The 27955-nt window shown below is 43.8% G+C and overlaps 1 protein-coding gene across 4 annotated transcripts in view; it reads right to left on the reverse strand.

Annotated features, from left to right (window-relative positions):
- The window catches only part of TTC27 (tetratricopeptide repeat domain 27), a 170283-nt gene that overhangs the window by 139248 nt on the left and 3080 nt on the right, over positions 1-27955 (reverse strand). For all 4 annotated transcript variants that reach the window (XM_034764918.1, XM_034764919.1, XM_034764916.1 and 1 more), the window contains exons 2-4: positions 27374-27554; positions 19827-19956; positions 3426-3566 (exon numbers count right to left, since the gene is read on the reverse strand). In XM_034764918.1, the coding sequence (XP_034620809.1) occupies positions 3426-3566; positions 19827-19956; positions 27374-27554 (452 nt within the window). The remainder of the gene's footprint in view (positions 1-3425; positions 3567-19826; positions 19957-27373; positions 27555-27955) is intronic.

Here is a 27955-nt window from a genome sequence, read left to right on the forward strand (position 1 = left end):
AAACTTTACTATGCAGAAGAAAAATGCTGCTTTATTTTTTTAGTAGTTTACATTTAATGCAGTACTATACTGTACTTGCTCCTTTTCCAGCAGGAGCCATTCAGCAATGGAGTGGCTTCCTTCCTGGCCAGAATCTTGTCCTCCTTCTCATGGCCCTAGCTGGGAGGGCGCTTTGGGGTGAGGGGCAGAGGGTCTTCTCTGCCAGGACGCCAGCCTTCCTCTCACCTTCTGCCTGCAAGGATTGGGTGTCAAGGGCCACAATGCACTGCAGCCTCCCTCACACCTTGCGCCCCAGTGTCTTGGGCCTCTTGGCTGCACAGGGAGCCCCCTGCAGCCCCACTGTCAACACTACCACACACCCCCCAACTGAAAAAATAAAAATACATACAAATAGAATTTTTTTTAAATGGATAAAAATTGTTAAAATTAGAAAAAAAAAAAATATTAAAATAAATAAAATAAATAAATAATAAAAATCTGCCAAGCCTATCTATGTGTTACATATATTGCGGAATACTGAGGTCAGAGACTAGCATCCCTACAGGAGCAGAATTAAGATTGATGACTGTGGTGTACAACAGGTGCAATAGTGGCAAGGTGTGTCTGTGGGTGGAGGAATAGAGGGTACATACTGATTGCGGCTTAGCTTTTCATTTCCTTGTGTTTGTGATTTGGTGTCAGGTATGTATGTTGTGTGCATAGCATCTTTTTTTAAATAAAACTGAGGGTTTTTTATACAAATGAACACATAACATATTCATGCAAATTCAATTATGGTTTACCATGTGTGTGTGGCAGGAAGCAGTTCTCTCTCTGAGCTATCCAACTCTCACTGATTTCAACAGAGGCCTTTCCACTGACTTTAATGGAAGCTGGATGAGACTTTAGGAGCTTTTTGGAACCTACAGTTAGGAAGCGTGAATAGCTTTCTTTATAATAAAAAATAGCTGACAATGATGAAGTATTTGCTTTTGAAACCTATCTGAGGCAAACAAAATTGTAATACTAGGGATGGACAAGGTTCTACAGCTGTCTCAGACCATAGCTCAAAGGAGAATTATAACTGATTAAAGTTGTGCACATACAAGCAATACAAAAATCTACCCCAATTTAACTTACCCCACTCTGCTTGCACTGGGAGAATGTGCATGCTAGAGTTCACAAGTAGTGTAATTTTGCCAATAAGATATAACACTAAGGTTACTATCCATAAATATACTATGAATCTCTATACAGAATGGCACTTAGCCCTTAATGTTTACCAGATTTGTTAATTCTGGTTATTTCACTGTGTGTGTATGTAAACAAGTGTTAAAATATGCTACTGTCTATAAATGCCAAGAAAGTATTTATATATACACACACTTCTGTTCTACAGGTAAGTGTACATCAACCTAAAAGGACTGCACACACAGCATCTAGGGAAAAAAATCTAAACCAATTTACATGCAGTTGATTATAATCTGCCTTGAGAGGAGCTATCAAAACGTATAAAATACTGTCTATTTTAAACTGCAATGAAATATGACATGATATCAAGCTGAACAAAGCAATGGCTCACAAACAGAAGACCTTGTAAAAGAGGTCAAATCCTTCCCCTCCTCCCCCCCAATCACTTTGTTTAGAAACCCAAAGGCAATTTAAACATGACTGTGTTAGGAAATGAACACTATTCTTTTCACAACCCTGTAGCGGAGGATATATCTGGGGTTTATATAAGCTCAGTGATAAAAATTTCCTCTGGCCTACAGCTTGCCACACAGAGGTCTCAGAGTAGAAAAGAACATTTTTGTAAAAATTTCAGTTAAGTCAGTTGAGCTGTGCATGGCACTTATTTTATTAAGTTTAATTTTGGGGGGATGGTTTCAGGATTTTCTTTTGTATTATTTTAAAATTTGTCATGTATTTAGTCTTTCATGTGGAATAGTATTTGTGAAAAAGAGGGCTATATTAATGTTGTAAAAGGTAGATTTCTCAGAATTTTATCCAATTCTAAGCTCATTTACATGAATATTACAGAACTGAAATACTGAGAGTTTTTCATTGGATTTAAACTTACATGAGAAAGAATGGCTGGGTAACATTAGGAAACTTGCAGAAAATGGTTTTCAGCAGCTGTTGCTCCTGAACTAGCATTAAAACTTGGTTTTATCACTTTTAATAGTGTAAACAAGCCTTTAGACAGGAGGAGGTCCCTCACTGTGCCTGTTTGTACACCAGGTACATTTTCTCCCTTTCTGGCTGACCTAATTGCTGGAGCTGAACAGCATTCATCTGGAGTGAGAGGAGAAAAAACAAGAGAGAGCCTGGCTTCCAGAAGTACAAAACAACCAGGAACATCTCCCACACTGTTTAATTCAGGCCCCTATGAAGACGCAGCTGGAAATAGGGGTTGCCTGCCCAAGTACCAAGATGGACCAAGGAAGGCTTCTGACCTCAAGCCACGGCCTGCTCATCTACAATGCATTGGAGAGAAGTCACTGCTGCTAAGGGCCTCCCCAGCTCCAGAATCGCCCTCTGCCAATCAGACTGCTTCTAAGCTAAAGCAAAGGAGGAAAATAGTCAGAAAACTTTATTTTAAGGAGGAACTCAAGGAAACCTCTTTGTCTTTCATGTGAAATCAGAAGGGAGGCGGATAGGGATATGGTCCCCATAGTTGTTTAGTACTCCTAATGTGCTGGCAGGGTGGGGATCTAGCTGACAATTCAAAACTCAAGGAGAGGAATCTCTTAGCTCCACTTCCATGCATGGGAATAAGGCAGATAAACCCATCCTGTCTAGAATGGGAGCAGCAGGCATCCAGGCCAGAAAATGTGGTGCACTGGCTTACAAAGATTAGCAGTTTTTAAATAACTTTATAGTACGTAAACGTTTGTGAAATAGAAAGGTTACAGTATGTAAAAACAGGATTGTCCCAACTGTACGTACTACACATGCGTCTGACGAAGTGGGCATTCACCCACGAAAGCTTATGCTGCAATACATCTGTTAGTCTTTAAGGTGCCACAGGACTCTTTGGTACTATATATTTAGACTCATGTTATTCTAATTATATATGTAAGAAAAACAGCAAATTCTAACACTGAAATTATCTTCCTGAAAAAGAGGTGCCTTCATCCCTCACAAGGGAAAAAGTCCCAGTAGACATTTCTCTGGCTTAGCTATTAGAAATTCAATTTATATAACTTATCTTTTAGAAAAGATAACCCTTGATTTTAATTCCCTCACTATTGTAGTCACTGCTTTGTTGTGTAGAACTGTTCTTTTAGAGTAAGTCATCTCTGAAAGCAGAATAGGCCAAAAAAAGAGGGAAGACAAAAGAAATGGAAGAGAAAAAAAATAGTAGACAGAATGAAACACTGGAAGAAAAATGAGAACCAATCCATGGTTGGCAACCACAATAATTATTTCCACACATTTCATACCTGAATAGCAGCAAGTTTATGTCTTGAATGCACAAGAATCACTCTGGCTAACATCAGCAAGATAGGAAGAGAAGTCAGATTATAGACTGATTCACCATCCAGAACCAGCATACTCAGAACAGCTGTACACAATGCTTTGGGCTGAAAAAAGAAAAAACAAATAATAATATCAGCACCAGACAATATTAAAGCACTTAAATAGAAAATAATGTATTACAGGGCTTTAAAAAGATTACCCAACACCTCACTGTGATGCTCTGTACCTCGGGGGAACATCCTACACTCCCATGTTCATCTTTATAAAATGATTGTGTGGTATCCAATGCAAAGTTTGTCATGTTGGGTGTCTTCAGAAGGCTTATAATACACTGAGCTTGGTTGTTATAGTGATTTTATAGTAATGGTTACAGTAATGTTATAGTAAGGTTATAGGTTATAATTTCATGTATATAGTTATGAGGCTGAAAATGTATCCTCACTGCTTAAAGCAAGCCCATGCAAAAACTCTCCAAGAACAGAGAGGCAGTTCACACCTCGTCAGGGCATGGATGGGACAAACCCAGCCCAGCCTCACAGGAACAATGGACACTGGCTTAGGCAGCAACAAAAGAATCTGTTAGACCCTCGAGGGAGTCACTCCTTCCTTTAAAAAGAACAGGAGTACTTGTGGCACCTTAGAGACTAACAAATTTATTAGAGCATAAGCTTTCGTGGACTACAGCCCACTTCTTCGGATGCATACCAAACAAACTAACCAAAACTGCCTCCAATAATTTAATTAAGTCACCTTATAGACACCCAAATAAGTCAATTTAGTGCATCCTTCCATTGTCCAAATAAATTAATGCTGGGTGTATCTCTAATAGTCAGTTAGCGCATGCTATCTCCTCCCTCCCCCAGCACAGAGTCCATGGGGATAGTGTCAGCAGTCCCCCATGGACCTACAGAATCCTCTGCTTGGGAAATTATGTTCCATGGCTCCCGCTAAAGGGACTGCCCTCCAGAACGTCTCCTCTGCTTAATGGGGTATGGGTGCCATCCCCCACAGTGCATCCTGCTCTTAACCCAGAGTCCATGCATCCCTCCAACTATTTTAACTGTAATGACAGCCTTCTCCCTTTACAAAGGCAGCTGGAGAGGTTTATTTTCATGTCACTCCATCGTTTACTCTTGCTTTATGTTTGGAAGGTTTCCTTAGCAAACAAAAGTTATGTACTTTTTCCCCAAAAGTAACAGCTTTGCCTTCAACCTCTAGAGAATCTCTTATCTGAGAAAGATTCTTAGTCATCTTGGGTGAGTGGGGATTGTTCAAGCCCTGATGTAATATTAGCTGAGCAAAATATATATGGCTGTTTAAATATTAATTTGTTCCCAAATGAAGTAAGGTTATCTGCATCTAAACAATATTCAACACCTTGACTGTCAATTTACACTCAAGAAAAAACTTGCTAAGTGAAGTTGTTCACTTTTTAGTGGAGTCAAATCCTTGCCATAGTAAAGCTGGCTTTTTTCCCTCCCTGATTTTTCTGGGTAGTGCTGTAATTCATTTATATACATTTAGATAATTCAGCCTTGTATCCTACAGCCAATGCTGCAGGGTATCAAACTGTTTGATACCGAGAGGAATTTTTACATGACATCAGCATAGTGGTTTCAATTCCATTCATGAAAATGAAGTCTACGATGGTCTGATGAACCACTTGTGAGTAAAACAGTAAAGGAAATAAGTTGTTTAACAGCTGTACCAAAAACCTAACCCCAGGCCCACTCAAAGAAAGAATTTTACCAACATCCGTAACTGATCTGATTTTATGAAAAAGGTAATATGCTAAAGCAGAGGTCCCCAAACTTTGGGGCGTGCCCCCGTAGGGGGACACAGATGATCATTCAGGGCATGCGGCTGGGGCCCCAGGCCAACCCCCCATGGAGGCTGGGGAGGGAGCACCACCCAGCTCCGCTCCTAGCCCTGTCTGCCAGCCCTGTGTCCGGGGCTCTGGCTCCCGGTGCCACTCCAGCCCCCAGCGGTGGCCCCATCCTTGGACCCCTTACCTCTGTCTACGCTCCCCTCCCCCTGGAGCCTTGGCCCTGCTCCTAGCCCCAGTTGGGGGGGGGCGCAGACAGGGATAAGGGGGGGCACAACCCTGAAAAGTTTGGGGACTACTGTGCTAAAGAATAGGACCAGGGATTTAGTTGGAAACTAATTTATGCATACATCAACAAATTCAGTGCTGATTTTAAACTGTTTTTTTTTCTTTTTTAAATTTTTCCTATGCTTACAGATACAATAAAATAAAGTACTAAGAAGCACACAGCATACCCACCTCCTATCAGCAAACCAGATGTCTATTTTGATAAAGACAAGCTCTCTGACCTTTGATATGTTGCAGCAATCTACAGTAAAATTATTTGCTGCAGCAATCCATTAGGCACAAGTTCACATTTCAAAGCCACTAGCAGGATAAAAGACACATCTGTCCAGTTAAAGCAGTGTCAGAAGGACAACCAAGAGGGGTAGAGATAGGTGGTAACGCTGTCCCAGACTTAGAAATGGGTCTAGGACTTTCAGAAAGCCATAGCAATTTTTCTTATTAAGTTGCTCTCACAGTGTCATGCCCTCCTCCATGCAACCACCACCACATGGAGAGTCCATTTCTTCATGTCCAGAAACCTAAGCCAACAGCTGATCTTCTAACCCCACTCTCCAGACTGCATTTAGGAATAAAACCCAAACCAACAGAACTTGCCGCTAAAAGATATCAATGAGGATGAGAGCTTAGTAGGATACCAAAAAAAAAAACAAAAACGGTTAGACATTTACAATACTGACAACATCAAGCATTCAAATGTCATGACTCAAGTGTCCCCCATCCCTCCTCCTCCATCTTAAGATTTGGCTAGAAATCATGAGGTTTTAAAAAAATAATATATTTTTAAATATAATTTATTTTTATTTGCCTTCTAGTGTTTGAGCCATTAAGGGTTGCATTTTAAAGCTTTAATCTACAGCAGGAGGGGGTTTCAGAACACACACCAAATATCAAAAAATCCGGCATAAGAACTGTGAGAGTCACAGTCCATTTTGGTCAATTTCACAGTGTTGTAACTATAATTCTGACCCAAAAAGGAGTTGTGGTGGTGGGGTGGTCGCAAAGTTACTGTAGGGGAAGTTGCGGTACTGCTACCCTTACTTCTGTGCTGCTGCTGGTGTCAGCGCTGCCTTCAGAGCTGGGCAGCTGGAGAGCGGCAGCTGTTGGCCAGGAGCCTAGCTCTGAAGGCAGAGCTGCCACCAGCAGCAGCGCAGAAGGATGGCATGGTATGGTATTGCCACTCTTACTTCTGTGCTGCTGCCTGCAGAGATGGGCCCTCAGTCAGCAGCCACCACTCTCTGGCCACCCAGGTCCGAAAACAGCAACACAGAAGTAAGAGTGTCATGGTATGGTATTGCAACCCTTACTTCTGCGCTGCTGCTGGGGGCTGGAGGGGCGCTGCCTTCAGAGCTGGGCACCTGGCCAACATCTGCCACATTCCAGCCACCCAGCTCTGAAGGCAGCGCAGAAGTAAGGGTGGCAAGCTTGTGTAGGAGGAACTCTGAGTTGGCTTCTTAAATATCTTCATGCTGTTTCACATCTGATACTCCTTGATGAAACATAGGAGCCTTGTCTTATAACAGGCTTATTCAAAGCGATACAAGCTACGAAAGTGAGATCTTGGAAGAGTGTTGCCGTTTTCATAATGTAATACAAATACTGTAATGATAAATAATAAGTGTGTAATAAGCATGTCATAAGAACACATTTTATATTTCCAAGATCACTGCTTTTATAATTTATACTCAGGTAAAGGAGAAAATCCCTGGAAATATTCATTTTTAGGAGGGGTTTCGTGAGACTCGACATTTTAGTGAAAGGGGTTCACAGGTTGTTGAAGTTTGTGAACCACTGGCTTAGACTAACTCAAACCCGATGGAAATGAACCTGCATGTGGGGTGGGAAGACAATGAAGTTTATTATATAACAATAGCCTGAATTAATAATGCCATGGAAGGGGGTCCCTAATGCGGAATTTGGGGCCATCGTGTTGTGAAGTACACTAGCATTTTTTTCACAAGAATTATGAATGGATTCATTGGTCTCTTAGTGAAATCATACTGATACTTTCCAGCAAAGGGAACAGTCTGACGGTGTAGAAAAGGATTCAAGAAATGAAGTGCCAATTTGAATGTGTGAGGATAGGGATTCCCAAAGCTTTTACGAAAGTCCCATTAACTAAAAGAGTTTCTCGTTAATTTAAAAGTGATCTAAAAATGAACTGACCGGTGAAAGGCCAGCAGGAATTGTTATTTGTTTTAAACACCCTATGGCTTGTCTACAAGAATACTTGGTTTGTGGCAAGTGGAGGTGTAAATCCAGGTGGCCGTATAGACCTTATTGCTCACACTAAAAGTTCTCTAAAAGTGCTCTTTAATATACTCCCATTTCAAAGCAGGCTAGCACCAGGCTAGTTTTACATCCCAGCTTGCTGCAAACTAAGTGTTCGTCGAAGCCCCAGGGTGTTTAAAATAAATAATTCCTGCTAGCCTTTCACCTATCAGCTAATTTTAACTAAACTAACTGTTAACTGTTTATCTGGACTAAGGGCTAGTCTACACTAGAAACACTACAGTGGTGCAGCTGCACCAATGTAGCTGTGCCGCTGCAGCGCATCTGTTGAAGACGCTCCATGCCGACAGGCAAGAGCTCTCCTGTCAGCATAATAAAACTAACTCTGTGAGAGGCGGTAGCTAGATTGGAGGGAGACGCTCTCCCACTGACATAGCAATGTCCACACTGGCGCTTCAGTTGGTGTAACTTAAGTCATCAGGGCAGTGGCTTATTTACACCAGTGAGTGACATAAGTTACACAGATATAGGACTTTTCTACACAACAGGTTAAGTCTTTGCAGGATCAGGGCCACAGATTGTAAACTTTTTACCACAGAGGCCACCTCTTTCCCCCCCACCCACCAAACTTTTTTGATCCCAGCAAGTTCAGTCCAAAAATTGAGATGTACTTTTTTTCCTTTTTGTATTCAGAGTCATTATTTGTCAGCTTTCACCATTTCGCATACAATACCTGAGGCAATATCAGGTAGACTATTTAAGCATTCAAGTTCCTTAATGGCTGTTGTGCTGAGATCACTTCAGGGAAATGGAACACATACCTACTACTAAACTGTCAGCTATTCCTCCATTTGGAAGTTATTAAACCATCTCAATATCTATACTCATAAGCATCAAAGCATAATTCAATTCTGTTAAAGATCCCACAGGATTATTGTTTAATTTACCTATAATCTAAGTGGGGATAGGATTAATTCAGAGGGGAAGAATAAATGTATACACCCTCATGAACACATTGCTCATGCAAGGCGTCTATAAGGACCCTACCTGTAGCTAATCTAAAAAACAGTATTCACAATTTGTTCTTTCACCTGATTTATCCAGGGACAGAAATAATTATGGTCAGACCCAGTTATCAATGCACTCATAGCACAATTATAATTAGAAATGCCTTCAGATGCTGATGCTGCCTAGGAGTAGGCATAAACCAAACAGCATAAAGTTAAGACCAAGCTCATAAAGAGCTCTGAAAACAAGAAAGGTAGTTTTGAACATGCTCCTGAAATGAATGAGATGCAGAGGTGGGGAAAAGGAAGGTTTATTATGGTATTTAAGATAACATGACATGATTGTGTTTCTTTATTCTTGAAACAGGCAGCAGCACATTTAAGTATGGAAAGCTGGGACTTGAAGTGGTGTGGGAGAAAGCATTGCAGCAGTTATAGTGACAGGCGATGGAAGCATGGGCTAGGCTAGGGTTTCTTATCACAGATAGAGAAAATCAGCAGCATTCTTTATTGATCTCTCTCTGAGTTTGCACATTCAGGGTGAAGAAACAATGGATTCAGAGAGAAACAAGACGTCTCAACTGGGCTTTTATTTTGTTAATTGATAGAGTATTTCTTCTGTTTTCCCTCATATTTCTTGATGTAATTTATATCAGGACAATTAAGTACTAATATGTGGATAGATTAGAAAGTTTAAGAATATTGAGGAAAGAATAAAAATTGGAAGTTTATGTTTTGTATTTAAACTGTCTAGGCTCCGGGAGTGGGGGAATGGACAGAGGTAAGGAGGCCGAGGCTGGGGGAGGGGCTGGCTAGCGCTCCCTCCCCATCTCTCACGGGGGCTGGCCCAGAACCGAGCCATGCTCCCTTAGCGAGCGTGCCCCCCAGTTTGGAGACCTCTGTATTAGTTGATCTAGGATACAAATGCTGGACTTTACAATCCTTCCAAGGAAGTTAAAGAAGTACCATATATACTCATTCATAAGCCGAATTTTTTTTAGTAAAAAAGGGAAGCACCAGAGAAGGGGGTCGGCTTATGAATGGGTATAGAGAGGGAGAGGTGGGACACAGCCCCTCTCCCCAACAGAAGGAGCAAGGAGAGGCTGCAGAGCCAGAAGTGAAGAGGTGGGGCCAGAGTCTCTCCGCTTCTGGCTACGCTGCTCTCCCCCCAGCCTCCAAAGCAGCTGCAGCCCCGGGACTAGCAGGCTGCAGCCGTGCTGCTCGGCCCCGCCCCCCAGAGCAGGCTGTGGCCACGCCGCCTGGCCTGCCAGAGCATGCTGGGGCCGTGCCACCCAGGCCAGCCCCCTGCAACATGCTGCGGCTGCACTGCCCAGTCTGGCCCACCGGAGCAGGCTGCGGCCGCGCTGCCCAGCCTGCCAGAGCAGCTCCAGCCAGGCCAGAGCCATCCTCCCCAGATAAGGTGGGAAGGGATGGGATGGGGAGAGTGGGTGGGTCCCAGGCTAGGGGTGGGGTCATGTGGGGGGTGGTCACAGGGGTTACTCCCTGACTCCCAGCTTCTCCCCGCCAAAAAAATTTCCCCACCAGTTGCTGTCCTGGCCCGTCAGGGTAAGCAGCTCGCACGCCGAGACACTTTGTTTACTTAGGTTTACCTCCGTGCCTGCGGACGCTCGAGGTAAACAAACCATCTCAGCCACCAGCGGCTGATCAGGATGGCCCGCGAGCCAAAGTTTGCTGACCCCTGAATTATAGGGTCAGCTTATAAACAGGTTAAAAATTTTCCATTTTTACTTATCCATCGTGGAGGGCTCGGCTTATAAACGAACTGGCTTATGATTGAGTATATACGGTACTCTAAGAAGTGGACAAAGGCAAATCAATATTAGTTGCTGCTGGATGTGCTAAATCAGTTGTTAAAATCCAGCTTACACAATAGTGCCCATATATATTAACTCTTAGGCCTGGTCTACACTACGAGTTTAGGTCGAATTTAGCAGCGTTAAATTGAATTAAGCCTGGACACGTCCACACAACGAAGCCCTTTTTTTTTTTTTTTTTTTTTTTACTTAAAGGGCCCTTTAAACCAGTTTCTTTACTCCACCTCCGACGAGGGGATTAGCGCTGAAATCGGCCTTTGCAGGTCGGATTTGGGGTAGTGTTGACGGAATTCGATGTTATTGGCCTCCAGGAGCTATCCCACAGTGCTTCATTGTGACCGCTCTGGACAGCGCTCAACTCAGATGCACTGATCAGGTAGACAGGAAAAGACCCGCGAACTTTTGAATTTCATTTCCTGTTTGCCCAGCTTAGAGAGCACAGGTGACCACGCAGAGCTCATCAGCACAGGTAACCATGATGGAGTCCCAGGATCGTAAAAGAGCTCCAGCATGGACAGAACGGGAGGTACGGGATCTGCTTGCCCTATGGGGAGACGAATCAGTGCTAGCTGAACTCCGTAGCAGTAAACGAAATGGCAAAATATTAGAAAAAGTCTCAAAGGCCATGAAGGACAGAGGCCACAACAGGGACACACAGCAGTGCCAAGTGAAAATTAAGGAGCTAAGACAAGCCTACCACAAAGCCAGAGAGGCAAACGGAAGGTCTGGGGCAGAGCCGCAAACATGCCGCTTCTACACGGAGCTGCATGCCATGCTAGGGGGTGCAGCCACCACTACCCCAACTGTGTGCTTTGACTCCATCAATGGAGAATCACGCAACAGGGAAGTGGGTTCGGGGTACGAGGAAGATGATGATGAAGATAGCTCACAGCAAGGAAGCGGAGAAACCGGTTTCCCCAACAGCCAGGCTATGTTTATCACCCTGGACCTGGAACCAGTAACCCCCGAACTCACCCAAGGCGTGCTCCCAGACCCTGAAGGCACAGAAGGGACCTCTGATGAGTGTACCTTTCTAAATATTACACGTGGTTTAAAAGCAAGCGTGTTTAATGATTAATTTGCCCTGGCAATCGCGGCCAGTACAGCTACTGGAAAAGTCTATTAATGTGTATGGGGATGGAGCGCAAATCCTCCAGGGACATCTCCAGAAAGCTCTCCTTCATGTACTCCCAAAGCCTTTGTAAAAGGTTTCTGGGGAGGACTGCCTTATCCCGTCTGCCAAGGTAGGACACTTTACCACGCCACGCCAGTAGCACGTAATCTGGAATCATTGCATAACAAAGCATGGCAGCGTATGGTCCCGGTGTTTGCTGGCATGCAGACAACATCCATTCCTTATCTCTCTTTGTTATCCTCAGGAGAGTGATATCATTCACGGTCACCTGGTTGAAATGGGGTGATTCAGAGGTGCCCGTTCCTGCTTGGCTGAACAGAAATGTTCCCCGCTGTTAGCCACGTGGGCGGGGGGGGGGTGAAGTGATCATCCCAGAGAAATGGGGGGGGAGGGCGGCATAGTTGGGTTTGTGCTGAATGTTAACCCGGAAACTGCAGCCCCTCCTTTTACACTGCAAACCCATTTTAAATGGCCAACCCAATGGGTGCTTAGTATGGGAAATGAGGGCGCTGCTGTTTGAAACCATTCCCACATGTTATGAAGGTTAAAAAAGCCAAAAGACTGTGGCTTACCATGGCTGCCTGCAAGCCGAATTCTGTTGCCTGGCACTGCATGAGTGATCTCTCACACCAAACCGGCAGGCCCTCAATATAAGAGGAAAAATGCGACCTTGTAACAGAAGCACATGTGCTGTGTAATGTGAACAGCAACATTTAACGTGAAAGAGTGTACCCATTGTTCTCTAAAATGTGTCTTTTTTAACCACCTCTCCCTTCTCCTTCACCAGTTGCAAATGTTTCTCCTTCACAGAGGTTAGTGAAGATTAGAAGGAGAAAACGGCGGACTCGAGATGGTATGTTCTCGAAGCTCCAGATGTCCTCCCACGCTGACAGAGCACAGCAGAATGCATGGAGGCAGTCAATGTCATAGTGCAAAAAAGCACAATATGAACGAGAGGAGAGGTGGCGGGCTGAATCGCGGGCTGAAGAGGATAGGTGGCGTCAGCTTGCAGACAGAAGGCAAGAGTCGATGCTCCGGCTGCTGGAGCATCAAACTGATATGCTCCAGCATATGGTTGAACTGCAGGAAAGGCAGCAGGAGCAGAGACCGCCGCTACAGCCCCTGTGTAACTAACAGCCCTCCTCCCCAACTTCCATAGCCTCCTCACCCAGACGCCCAAGAACGCGGTGGGGGGGTCTCCGGCCACCCAGCCACTCCACCCCAGATGATAGCCCAAGCATCAGAAGGCTGGCCTTCAATAAGTGTTAAAGTTTTAAACTGCAGTGTGTCCTTTTCCTTCCCTCCTCCCCCACCCCTCCCGGGCTACCTTGGCAGTTAGCCCCCTAGTTGTGTGATGAATTAATAAAAAATGCATGAATGTGAAGTAACAATGACTTTATTGCCTCTGCAAGCAGTGCTCGAAGGGGGGAGGGGAGGGTGGTTAGTTTACAGGGAAGTAGAGTGAACCGGGGGAGGGGGAGGGTTCATCAAAGAGAAACAAACAGAAGTTTCACACCGTAGCCTGGCCAGTCACAAACTGGTTTTCAAAGCTTCTCTGATGCGCATCGCGCTCTGCTGTACAGTTCTAACCGCTTTGGTGTCTGGCTGCGCGTAATCAGCGGCCAGGCGATTTGCCTCAACCTCCCACCCCGCCATAAATGTCTCCCCCTTACTCTCACAGATATTGTGAAGCGCACAGCAAGCAGCAATAACAATTGGAATATTGGCTTCGCTGAGATCTATCCGAGTCAGTAAACTGCGCCAGCACGCTTTTAAACGTCCAAATGCACATTCTACCACCATTCGGCACTTGCTCATCCTATAGTTGAACAGATCCTGACTACTGACCAGGCTGCCTGTGTACGGCTTCATGAGCCATTGCATTAAGAGGTAGGCTGGGTCCCCAAAGATAACGATAGGCATTTCAACATCCCCAACGGTCATTTTCTGGTCTGGGAAGAAAGTCCCTTCCTCCAGCTTTTGAAACAGACCAGAGTTCCTGAAGACACGAGCATCATGGACCTTTCCCGGCCATCCCACGTTGATGTTAGTGAAACGTCCCTTGTGATCCACCCGGGCTTGCAGCAGCATTGTGGTTTATGTACTCGGTGGCTTGGTGCTCCGGTGACAAGATAAGGATATGGGTTCCGTCTATCGCCCCACCACAGTTTGGGAATCCCATTGCAGCAAAGCCATCCACTATGACCTGCACATTTCCCAGAGTCACTACCCTTGATATCACCAGGTCTTTGATTGCGTTGGCTTCTTGGATCACAGCAGCCCCCACAGTAGACTTGCCCACTCCAAATTGATTCCCAACTGACCGGCAGCTGTCTGGTTTTGCTTTGGCATGTTCTGGCTCTGCATATACTCCAGGACAATGCACGCGGTGTTCATAGTGCTCATAATTGCCGCAGTGATCTGAGCGGGCTCCATGATCCCAGTGCTGGCGTCTGGGCTGAAAAAAGGCACGAAACTATTGTCTGACGGAGGGAGGGAGGGGCAAATGACAACATGGCTTACAGGTAATTAAAATCAACAAAGGTGGCTGTGCATCAGGGAGAAACACAAACAACTGTCACACAGAATGGCCCCCCCAAAGATTGAACTCAAAACCCTGGGTTTAGCAGGCCATTGATTTCACGGAAGAAGGGAGAAGCAAATGAATACAGAACAAATCTGGTCCATCTATCTTTTACATCCTAGGCTGGCAGCAGACGGTGCAGCATGACTGATAGCCATCTGCATCTTCTGGGTGCATGGCAGAAGATGCTGTATTACAACTGCTAGCCATCATCATCAAGACAGTTCAATAGGACTGCCGGCAGGACTGAGTCTCCAGGAGACAAAACATGTCTGCCCAGGTGCCTCTGACCGAACTCACTGAGGAATACGACAACGATGGATACCAGTCGTAATACACCATCTACTGCCAAAAGGCAAGGAGCTGCTGCTGTGTAGCAATGCAGCCCCACGTCTGCCAGCACCCAGATAGCCGATGACGGCTACCAGTCATACTGCACCGTCTACCGCCAAATGGCAATTAGCTGCTGCTGTGTAGCAATGCAGTACCACATCTGCCAGCACCCAGATGACATATGGTGATGGTGAGCTGAGCTGAGCGCGCTCCATGCTTGCCGTGGTACGTTGTCTGCGCAGGTAACCCAGGTAAAAAGGCGCAAATCGATTGTCTGCCTTTGCTCTGACGGAGGGGGAGGGGCCTGACATGTACCCAGAACCCCCCGCGACACTGTTTTTGCATCATCAGGCATTGGGATCTCAACCCAGAATTCCAATGGGCGGCGGAGACTGCGGGAACTATGGATAGCTACCCACAGTGCAATGCTCCGGAAGTCGACGCTAGCCTTGGTACTGTGGACGCGGTCCGCCGACTTAATGCACTTAAAGCATTTTATGTGGGGACACACACAATCGACTGTATAAAACCGATTTCTATAAAACTGGCTTCTATAAATGCAACCTAATTTCGTAGTGTAGACATAGCTTAATATAAATTCTAAGGGTTTACTGAAGCTACAAAGATTAAAAAAAAAAAAAAAAAAGGAGTTTGTGCCTTCTTTGCTTCTTTTTGATGTATAAAGGCAGCCTAAAAAAGTCTATCTTACAAATGGCAGAAATGTCAAAATAAATTAGTTTTAAATACTTTGAACATCCTTTCCTCTCTCAATGAGGTTTCATGTCCTCAGCCTCCAGTGTCATAATCCTCCTAATTTCACTGTGGACTCTTGAACCCCAAACAAGACCTGAACTTCTAATGTTAAATACAATCAGGAAATTTCAGGCTCTCTTTATATATTGGAGACCAGCAAACTGAAAAAACCCAAACACACTAAATTTGGGGGTTGGGGGGCGGAGGTCAGGTCACCTTTAACATACTCCAAAATAATAGGTCTGCTTTTAATATAAAAATGCCATACCTGAATTTAAATATACTTAGAAATATATTCCTGCAGAGTACACTATGACAGGCTAACCGCCACTCAAATGTAATTAGCTTCCCAGCAGAACATGAAGTAAAGAATGATTTTTTTAAATTACACAAAATCTTGTATGTATATTTTTCTAATATTCTATTTTCATCATGCTCATTAAATCATCTCCTTGATACTGTAGTTTTTAATCACAGTCATTTATATTGCTTTAATCTTTTTCATAATATAATTCTATATCCAAAGCAAGTCAGGTATGGATGTAAAATTAGCAGAGAATACTTAAATAGAAATGGACCTTGTGGTGGTGAAGAGTCCAATTTGATAAATCACTCAACCCACTAATATCAGAGTTTCAATTAAGTCTAATTAAAACCACCGGTAACAGTGAGGATTTTTCAGAAGCAGAGATCATTCCTTCAAAAGATAAGCTTAATTCAGTTTTATTCCAGGAGGCTCTCAATGCAGGTATACCATGTTTTAAATTCAATCAAATCTTGCTATTTGTTGTGTTTCATTATTTTCTCAAATAAGTAGCTTAGTACAGTGATTTTCAAACTTTTTTTCTGGGAACCCAGTTGAAGAAAATTGTTGATGCCCGCAACCCAATAGAGCTGGGAATGAGGAGTTTGGGGTGTGAGACGGGCTGCGGGTTTGGGCTCAGGGCTGGGGCTGGGAGTTGGGGTGCTGGAGGGGATCAGGACTCTGGGCTGGGGCCAGGGATGACAGGTTTGGAGTGCAGAGGAGGCTCTGGGTTTGGGCTCAGGGCTGGGGCAGGGGGTTGGGGTGCGGGAGGGGGTCAGGGCTCTGGGCTGAGGGTGCAGGCTGTGGGGTGGGACCAGGGATGGGGGTTTGGGGTGGAGTCAGGGCTGGGGATTGGGGTGCAGACTTACCTCGGGTAACTCCCAGTCAGCGGCGCAGCCGGGGTGCAGAGGCAGGCTTCCTGCCTGTCCTGGCACCGCGGACCGCGCTGCTCCCCAGAAGCGGCCAGCAACAGATCCAGCTCCTAGGCGGAGGCGTGCAAGTGGCTTCGCGCAACTCTCACCTGCAGGCACCACCCGCCCCCCGTTCTCGTTGGCCGATTCCCAGCCAATGGGAGTGCAGAGCTGGAGCTCGGGGTGGGGGCTGCAGGTGGAGCCCCGTGGCCCCCCGGCCTAGAAGCCGGACCCGCTGCTGGCCACTTCCGGGGCACAGCGCAGTGTCGGAAAAGGTAGGCACTAGCCTGCCTTAGCTGGGCAGCACCGCTGACGGGACTTTTAACATCCCGGTCAGCAGTGCTAACCAGAGCAAGGCAACCCAGTATCTTACATGCTGTGACCCAGTACTGGGTCGCGACCCACAGTTTGAAAAACACTGGCTTAAGTACATTTATCAGTACTTTCAGGCCATGTGTCTTACTCTTAATGTTATTCTTGTATAGTTGTGGCTGCCTGAGTGTACACACTAACCATGATGTCCAGTTTTAGCTCCTTAATGTCTCAACAAGTTGCTAAACGTAACTTACAAAATAGCAACTAATGCCTAATGCGCAGTTGCGACAAAGGCAAAAGCAGATAAAATATTGTGCTACTAAGGTAAAAACTCTGCTAACCTTCTCAGTTACTGAAAGGAATTATGCCCTGGGGAGAAAAAGTTAGAGCACCTACTGTCGAAGACAGCTCACGCTGACAGTGGTTGGTGGGAGCTCTCCAGCTCCATACAGGCTAAGTTAGAAGTCCAGCATGGATTCCCTTCCTGGCTTTTGAGTCGATTGTGTGCTGAGTTGCCTGACAGCATAAGGTCCCTGGATCATTTTTTGGGGAAGGGGAGAAGAGGCAATTTTTAACATTGTTTTTGACTAGTTAGGAGGCTGTCAGTAGTCAGCTTCTCCCTCTTTAGTCTGCCCACAACTCCACCCCCACCGTCATTCATTCTCATCCCACTCTAGTCATGTTGTTGAAGGTGGGGAAAGAGCAAATCTAAGCAAAAGCAAACACTTTTTGCCCCACAGCCAGTCAAGACCATGGGGAGCACTAAAATGTGAATCCTCTAGTCCCTCCCCTGAAGGCCACTGAGAGGGTGAAGAAGTTAGCGTCTCTGTTGCTTTGATTCCATTATTCTAGGACAGAGTTAATACTAAAGAAACTATGCTGAACCACAGATACTGAAGCACTGATTAGTGCTGGCTGCACTGCTCCTCTTTGCTGTGATCCTGCAAGGAGCAAGAGCTAAGAAGATGAGCAGCCAGCACTGGCCCATTCCTATTCACTAGGGACAGACACACACAATGACTCACTAGGGTAAGCATTCATCACACACTAAGAAAAGTGTCTACAATTACACTAGCTATGATTCAACTATTCTTGTCCAAAGTTCTGTTTTCTCCATGCAAGAATTGACATCACGAAGTGGGGCAAACAAAGCAGCTCCCTGATCTGTTTTAAGCAATGGTTACATCAGCTGCTGCAAGAGCAGCAAAAAACTATGATGATGTATATTTTTATTTGTCCACGATTTAACTAAAGGCATCAGCTATTGTATTCCTATAAGTAGATCTTTGTAGACACTCTAACTTCTATTAGTACAGGAAGAGAGATATAGAGAAGTCTTGGTGAGAAAGTGGCAATTACACTTCAGTCTAACTACATACCTCTAAAACATAATACTTCAAAAAGTTATTACTTTGTTGTATATGAAGAAAAAGATTCCAAAGTAAATAGAATTATCCACCAGTTCTAACTTTAAAAATCCCTTTGCTATCTTGTAGGAGTATCGTTTGTCTCAGTAATATGAAAATGCTTAATGTTAATCCTATTTATTAAGGGTTTGATCCTGAAAAGGTGCTGAGCATCCAAAACTCCCACTGAAATCCACCTCAGCTATAGATGCTCAGCATGTTTTGGGAACATCAAGCCTTCAGTTTCCCTTCTGTTGCACAATCTTGTTGACAGTCCTTGAGAAACAGCTTCTTTGTTAATCATTTTAACTGGATCAAAACATTGTAGGCTAAATACTCTCACAGTACTTATGAATATACTATATTGCAATTAAAGCCTCTGCCATATCCCAAATAAATTAGAGAGATGCCGTAGACCAGGGGTGGCGAAACGCAGCTCGTGAGCTGCATGTGGCTCTTTTGCACTTAAAATATGGCTCACGGAGCCCCCATCTTCCACCTACCAGACTAGAGCAGGGGAATCTTGGGGCTTCAGCCCCACAGAAGATGCCTGTCGGGGCTTGGGGTTTCAGCAGGAGTGGGGCTGAAGCTCCGAGTCCAGGCAGGCTGAAGTCCTGAGAACTTCTGAAGATTATACTATGTGCCTCGGAGGGTCAGTAAGTTTGGTCACTCCTGCCCTAGACACTGCCTCTGGCTGTTCTGTTGAAACCGATTTTTTTTTTTTTTTTTTTTTTTTTTTAAAAGGTAACATTTCGTTCTGCAGTCTGACCAGGTTGAGATGTTTGGAATAGAATATTATGAATTGGGGAGGAGAAATCTCATGCTATTCCATGTGAGAACACCAGATGGCAGCTTTGAAGGTGCTCAAAAGGCTTTACAAATGTGACATTACCCCCTTCCCAAAGTTTATGACTGCACTTTTGAATCCAGTGCCTTAGTCTAATGCATGGCCATGGAAGACCATTAAAATATGTGCTTGTGTAGAATTGCTGGGATTACCTGGGAGTTAACAAGGTTAAGAATGTTTTAATACAGAAAATAGGAATGCTTTGTATATATATCAGATCTTTGCAGAAAGCCACAATCTCAGAACCACTTAAGTCTGCTTCTCAGGAGTTTGCAAGACATAAGTTGCCATAGGTTCTTTGAATGCAACATTTCTGTACCTTATGTTTGCCAGACACTGAAGTGTCCACTCTGAAATACTCTCTTAAGACTGTACTTGGAAGAGGCTCATGCAGGGAAATGAGAAAACCCCATGACACTCACAGTCACCCTAGCTGCACCAACAGAATTTACAGATAGTAAATTTCTATTAATTCACATTGCCTGCATTTGTTTAGGACACCTGTGTCTCCTGTAACAAGCATACATGTGCTATCAGTGAACAGAAGTGACAGTAATTAACCAATACACAGTTTTTTAAAATGTAAGCGTACCTCACAGAACTGGTGTAACAATGAAGATGGCAAAAAGTCCTGAGGCTGTAAGTGAACAGGAGGTCCAGTCCAATTGCTCTGAACAAAGAGCTGCAAACTGCCCACGCCAAGCAGAAATATCAACCTTTGTCTGCAAGACAGATAATCAAAGCAATTAACTGATGATATTTTTTATCAAAAAACATATTAGAACAGATTTAGTCTCATACCAATTAAAACACCCTTGCAGCCTTAAAATTTGCTATTTCTTACTGAAAGAAAAACAAAGATGAAGAAATTCAGTATCCAAGATGGTAGAGCTATGGGGGGGGGAAATAATGAGAGTATGGATATTATATGGATATCAAGAACATTCAGAGTTGTCATAATTAATAACAAGTATTTTAGAAGCAATATTAAGTCTCGTGCTTCATTGCTTAATCGCTATTAGAGATCAGGGTAAGATCTACTGTGGGGAGCAGATTAATCCACATCTGCATACTATAGGAGTCTTACACCTTCCTCTGTAGCATTTGGTACCTGCCAGACAGACAGAAAACTAAACTACATAGACCTTGGGTGTGATCCAGTATGGCCATTCTCATAGTCTGGTCTTCACCACGAAGTTATGTTGGCCTAGTTGTGCCTGTGTCTACACTTAAATGTATTTCCCATTGATGTAAGAGCCCCATTATGCCAACACAGGAACACCACCTCCTTCAGTGACACAGAGCTATGGCCAATGTACTTAGGTCAAAGCAGCATGAGTGCAGACACCATGTTACTTATGTCGACCCTAACTATTCTCCAGAAGCGGTCTCATAATGTCCAATGCTGACCACTCTGGTCACCATTCTGTACTCCACTGCCAAGGGGTCATGTAGCCCACAGTCGTCACTCCTGACCTTTAAAATCACACAAGTTTTTGAAATGCCTATTCCAGATTGCCCCACTTGACAAGTGCATTTAGCAGCTCTCCATCGTTGAATGCAGCTGGCCAGCTGACCATGCCAGCTACATGCTCCTAATGCACTCCTGCCTGGGGGAGACAGATTTTTGCATCTCCTGGGCCTACAGGGAGAAGCGGCTGTGCAGGTACAGCTCTGAATCAGCCTTAGAAATGTCAACATCTATGAACAGATTCCTTGGAGGATGCAGTAGAAGGGGTACAACAGGGACCAGCAGCAGTGCTCTGTGAAAACCAAGGAGCTACGGCAGGCATACAAGAATGCCAGGCAGGCTAGCAGTTAATTTGGTGCTGAGCCGCAGGCTTGTTGCTTTTACAATGAGCTGCATGCCATATTCAGTGGAGACACTCACCCCACACACACACCATGGATACCTCCAAGAAGCCCAAGTCACAGGCCCCTGCTGTGAACAGCAAGAAGGAGGAGGTGGAAGAGGAACGAGAAGGAGGAGTATGGGGGAACAGGTGACCGAGGGACTCAGTTGCGCAGCAAGCCAGGATCTGTTTTTGGCTCCACTTCAGTTCAGCTAGTCCAACACAGCCAAGCCCAATGCAGGGTAAGCGTGTAGATAAATTTTCAATGACAGGAGTGGCACTCCCAAAATAGCAGGAAACATCTTTTGACTTTTCATTAATTTACTCATGCTAGAAGAGGAAGTGGTACAACCAAGAGAGGCAGAGTTGCTATCTGCTTTTCATTCCCCTACAGAGTTCAGTGTGAGGGTCCATGCAGAGAAATTTGTTTATGTACACAGGGATAGCCCTTGAATCCTTCTGAGAGATCTTGATGACACTTTCAGGGAAGTACCCTGCAGTCCTCTGCAAAAGGTTTCTAGAGAGGGCTGCCTTATTTTGTCCTCCGCAGTAGGACACTTTCCCATGCTGCTCAGCGATAACTTCGGCAGGCACCATTGCAGTACACAGACTAGCAGCATATGGGCTGGGGTGACTTTGGGACGCCAGCAGTAACTATGCTTGCGCCCCGTTACTCTCAGGAGTGAGATATCAGCAAAAATCACCCCCGCCTGCGGAAAACGGTGCCAATATTCAGTGGCATTTTCCTATATAACTGAGCAATTCCCTCCTCATTTTCTTAACCACCTGCAGGCCATACTCCTGGTGGCTGTTGCTGTGACTGCACTGCACAAGGAATCCCAAGCAGGAGTGAGAGGGTAATGCTTAAAACTTGAACGGAGCAGCAGAGAGAGTTTAGCATATTACATTTCTCTTTCTGCAGTAAATACACTTACAATGGTACCTCTGTGTATTTTATCTGCAGCTCCTGCCATCGTGGACTTCAGGGTCTCCCCCTCCACACCCTCAGAATGTCTATGCCAAATAAGGGAGGCGAAAGAAGAGGACTCGGGATGACGTGTTCAATAAGAGCCTGTGAGCCAGTGCTACACTGGACTGTGAACACAGGGCCTGGAGTGTGAATATTGCAGACAGCCTGGAGAAGGAAAGAGTGGAGAGGAAAAAGGCCCAGAAGTCCCAGAAGGAAAAGGAGAGGGAGATGCACGAGGACATAACGGGGCTTCTCAAGCAGCAAACACAGATGCTGCAGACTCTGGTGGACCTGTAAGTTCAATCAATCAATCTCAGGCTCGCCTCCCTCACAGCCCATTGAGAACACAATATCCCACCTCAACATTGGAGGTCACAACAGTATCCCTACCACTCTATGCTGAGGGACATTAAAGACAATCACAGCTTCACATACACTAACCTGTGAAAGCCAGGGTTGGTGTATACATAGCTGAAATGGACATGAATGTTCTTTCCTTTTAATACATTCACAGAACAAAACTTACGTTTTTAATGTTTTAAAATTACTGGGGGGGTTTTGCACTGATTTTGTTACAGAATAAAATTCTATTATTTAGAACATAATTCATCTTCATTAGTTCACAACATATGTGGCCAAGTGCTCAGCAGCTCTGAAAGGAACCAATTACCTGTTACTGCACAGTGTCACACAACTAATGAAATCAGTCTCAAACAAAATTAATAGGTACACTGACAATATTATATTCCTACATGTACAGCAATAGCCACATTTCAACATTACCAATTATAATCTGCTGGTCGGGAAAGAAAGTCTCTGCTTGCAGCTTTCTGAACAGTCTTGTGTTCTTAAAGATGTGCGTATGATGCACCTTCCCTGATCAGTTCACATTGATGTTGGTAAAGTGTCCCCCGTAATCTATTAACACTTGCATTACCATAGAAAATTAGCTCTTTCTATTTATGTACTCTGTGGCAAGGTGGTCTGGTGATAAAATAGGGATATGCATGCCATTTATTGCCACACTGCAGTTTGGGAACCCCATTACTGCAAAACTATCCACTAGGTCCTGCACATTTCCCAGAGTCACAGTCTTGTGTATTATGAGGCGATTAACAGCCCTGTACACTTGCATGCCAATTGCCATGGTGGATTTCCTGACTCCAAATTATTACCAGTCAGTCAGAAATCAATCTGGCATCACAAGCTTCTACAGTGCAATCACAACTTGCTTCTCCATTGTCAGTGCAGCTCTCACGTTGGTGCCCCTGTGCTGGAGGGCTGAGGTAAACTCCATGCACAGATCCACGAATTTGGCTTTGCGCATCTGAAAGTTCTGCAGCTACTCCTCATCATCCAAAACCTGCATTATGGTGCAGTAACACCAGTCAGTGCTGGTTTCTTGGGCCCAGAAGTGGCACTCTACCATCTCCAGCTGCTCCATGAACACCATCCAACCTTGAATTGGTTCTCACTATGTCCCACAGCAATCAGTCCTCCAAGAAACTGTTGACTCCCATCACCAGTCAGACAATAATTGCACTGTCTATTGCTCGCTTGTTAATTTTTAAACAAGCACCTTCCTGATTTCTTCCATGCTGTACCTCACACTTGGGAGGAGCAGAGACATCTACAAAACTACCTTATCGTTATCCTTCTTCAAATCCCTCATTAAAAAAACAAAACCAACCAACCAAACAAAAAAAACACAACTTTTGCTGTGATGCCTACAAAAAACTTGACAATGGTTAGGCTGCTGGTACGCAGAGATCACTGCCTATTGAGCCGACCAATACTGTCCCATTGTTTCCTTGCGCTCCATCATCTGTCTGTAAAAAACTGCTGTCTCTTGTCTTGTATTTAGATTGTAAGCTCTTTGGGGCAGGTACTGTTCTTGTTTTGTGTTTGTACAGCATCTAGCACAATGGAGTCCTAATCTATGACTTGGGCTTGCATGACAATACAAACGAATAAGGGAACATATGCTATCAAGCTTTATAATATACCTAAGCAAAAGTGTATGTATAATCGGTGATTTTGTTTAGAAAAAGAACTGACCAATTTATATATTGTTAGAGCACATAAATAGAGCATTGGATGAAAAACAAGTCAACAATCGGGGTGCTCACGATGAGGTTTCTTGTGGTTTAAGCTTTCATTCAACTTTTGGATTCCTTTCTGTCTTCCATGGCTTGCTTTCTTAACATGTTGGATCCATGAACATACTATACTTCAAGACCAAGGAGACAGCAACAAAGTGACATACAAAAAACAAACGTGGATACCAAAAAGAAAAGGAGCAAATGAGACTTATTCTTTTCCCAAAGAGGTCATTGAGCCCTTTTGGGATTCCCTTGGGATAGTCCATTCCCTCTCTCTCTCCCTATATCACACAAACATTATTTCCTTCCACTCTCCAAAAATCACACATCAAGGTGACCTGCAGGCAGAGATAGGCTAAATGTGGTTCCTTCAGAAGTCACCAATGTTACTCTGAATTGAATCAAACTTTTGAGCTACAAATGTTGCTCCTTCTCTGCAGGTAACACGTACCCAGTCTCCTAAACTTTCCAGGTTACAACTGACTCAGGATCGAAGCCCATAAATATATCTCCCTTCTGGCAGCAAAATGTGTTACCATTTGATAGCTGACTCACCTAAATGGACCATCATAATTCACTGGTGATTGTTTTTAACAAGGAGAGTAAGAGTGTTAATTTTCCAATGTAGTTCAGTAAGTATGAAACTAATAATATTCACTTGCTACATTTATCAGAAGGAGGGAGAGTATCACCAGATCACTCTAGACTCATTTATTTTACAAATACTACAAATGATGAATGAGAAGATTTTATTTATTTTGCCTGGGCATGTGGGCTGAATGGAGCCAGTGAGTCACCATCTCTCTCTCAAGGAGAAGAAAGGAGCAGAGGCACAAATCTCTAAATAAATAGAAGTTATTTTTGAGAGCGGGAAGAAGCAGAGTGGATTGAGCTACTTTATTTTTGCAGGGAAGATAGGGGACGGGGAGTGGAACAGGCCCAGGGCTGCTCTTCACAAAATGAGAAGTGGGTGGTGAGGGGGGAAAAAAGAGCAGAGACTTGTGAGCTACGGCTCCTTTAAGTAGGACAAGAGGAGTAAGGCATACCAAAGACTGAGGTACAGAAGAAAGAGCAGTTGAGAGACAGAAGACCTTCTGCACATCAGTACAGCAAGAGAAGCAATGAAAAACTGTAAAGAGGTGGAATCCACTGTAAATTCATTGGGGTGTGGGGCACATTATCATTTGAGGGCTTAATTTAAATCAACAAGATGCATCAATGTTGAGTACTATTTATTATCAGATGATAATATCTTGAACAGTTAAACTTCAACTGTTCAAAAGACTCATTTCTTTAAAGTGCACCACACTAGGTTAGAGAGGGTGTATTTCATCTTGGGGATTAGGATTATATCTTGGGCTGGTACGTACTGGGTACATTTTTCAATCCCTGATAGAGTGGAGTCTTTCTTCTTTGTATACTCTGAACAAGATGTTCCAAGAAACAATTTACAATATTGAGACTTTCTCCAGACTATATCCCTATCTGATTTTCAGCCAATATTTAATTTCAGAAAAAGTCAGTCACCATTAAAACTGTTCTGATCCAGAGACCAATAGCACACTGCACTATATTTGTATTCTTATAGCTCAGAATCTCTCTCTGCATATTCTACCTCCTGATCTCTTCCACTTGATAGACTATAAAGTCCTTTACAAAGAATGCTGCTCTCCCCACCTCTACAGATAAACATACCGTTTTTTAAACCTGAAATGTTATGGTATTGTAATTGTAGGGGTCCTGACCAAAAAGGAGTGGTGGGTGGGTCTCAAGGTTATTGTAGGGGAGGTTACGGTACGGCTACCCTTACTTCTGCGCTGCTGCCTGCCGAGCGGGGCCCTAGTCAGCAGGTGACACTCTCCGGCTGACCAGCTCCGAAGACAACAACACAGAAGTAAGGGTGGCATGGTGTGGTATTGCCACCCTTACTTCTGCGTCGTTGCTGGCTGGGCGCTGCCTTCAGAGCTGGGCGCCTGGCCAACTGTTGCTGCTCTCTGGCCGCCGAGCTCTGAAGGCAATGCAGAAGTAAGGATGGCAATGCCGCAACTCCCCTAAAATAACCTTCTGACACCCAATTTGAGAATCGCTGGTCTCCCCTGTGAAATCTGTATAGTATAGAGTAAAAGCACACAAGACCAGATTTCAAAGGGGGTGGGGGTGGTGTGTGATCAGATTTCATGGTCCATGACATGTTTTCCATGACCATGGATTTGGTAGGGTCCTACCCATAGTGGGGCTTGAGCTCTCATACCCGCATTCCCCCCCATTACTTTTAATAGAAGTCACAGACAGGTCATGGGCTTACATGCATTTTTGTTTATTGCCCATGACCTGTCCGTGATTTTTACTAAAAATAGCAATGACAAAATCTTAACCTTCTCTATTGTACACCTTATAAATATAGATGGTTCCTACCCTGGCCCTACTCCCCACCACACCAACTGGGCTGGGTCTGTTCTCCTTGCTACCACTTTCTCTAAAAAAAATAAATCTAACTAAAACTAAAACTAACAACAACAAAAAACCACTTTCATAACTCCAGTCAATTAGAAATCCTTAAACTATATATTATTTATGTGACAAATTGCAAACATTAAATCCAGACATATTAACATCTAGTGTTAGAAAGAGGACTTGAATGTATTGTACAGTGGAAATGTTGTAAATGCTTTATAGAAAGTCAGGAGGAGAAAATAGTTCTTACTGATAGGAAATAGTCCTTCAGTTAAGCTCTGTAATTTTAAAAGGATAAAGATATTTTCACAGTGTGACTCACACTGCATAATGTAAACATTATGTTATGTCATGTTTTGTGGAACTTTAATTATTGACATATATGTAATCTGATGTTTACAGAATTACAAACAATGATCAATTGTTTGTGGATGCAGAGGAAAGGTGAGATTAATTTAAAACTGATTAACTTCTTGATTCCAGTAGCTTCGGATAAAAACACTGCTAACAATGTATGTGACTTCAAAAAAAAAAAACACCTGAACCCACTATGTTGAAATATAATAGTGAGAAAGAAATTAATTCATTATTGATTTTTCTGTTTCTAAATAGATTTCTTGAGTTTTATTTCTGAGATTTGTTCTCCTGGAACAAAAGTTTTAGAGGTCCCATACTGTCAACGTTTATAGAAGATAAAATGATCTCTAATAAAACTAACAGCCTCTTCAAGCCTCACATATAATAAATCAATGATTTCCACCTTTCCACGTTATCAGCATCTGCAGCAGAACAGTCCAGGTACGCTACTATCAGCTTCTCCAAGTAGGTGTCAATCTTCTCCTCTGTCATGGTGAGTGTAGTGAAAACATCCTGGATCACTTCACTTAATAAAATGGCCTCATAGTTCCCTTCGAAATGCAACTGCAGTAAGGATTCACTTCCTGGAATTAAAACAAATAAAAATCAGAGTGCGATGACAGCAAGATATAAAACAACAGACGTTTTAAGGCACGTAAGACCGATCCAAACCAAAACTTTAAACATTCCCCACTCATCGTAGGAAAAAAGAATCTCTATTCACCTGACATTAAATGCAAATACACCTTCTTCAAACAGAACACCCCCAGCAGACTGAGAGCTTAATGTTCAAGCTGAATTTTACAAATCAGTGCTACCTTTTCCCAATGAAAATATGAATTGCTCTATGGAGTTCAAGCATAAACAATCATATTTTTCAACACCACTAAGGAAACCTCAAGTTTCAGGCAAAAGACCTGAAAATATTTTACATGTACAGAATGTACACGTTAAAACTAAATAGAAAGACTTTAATGGTCTTAAG

This window comes from Trachemys scripta, chromosome 3 (assembly GCF_013100865.1).
Source record: "Trachemys scripta elegans isolate TJP31775 chromosome 3, CAS_Tse_1.0, whole genome shotgun sequence".
NCBI classification, from domain to species: domain Eukaryota; kingdom Metazoa; phylum Chordata; order Testudines; family Emydidae; genus Trachemys; species Trachemys scripta.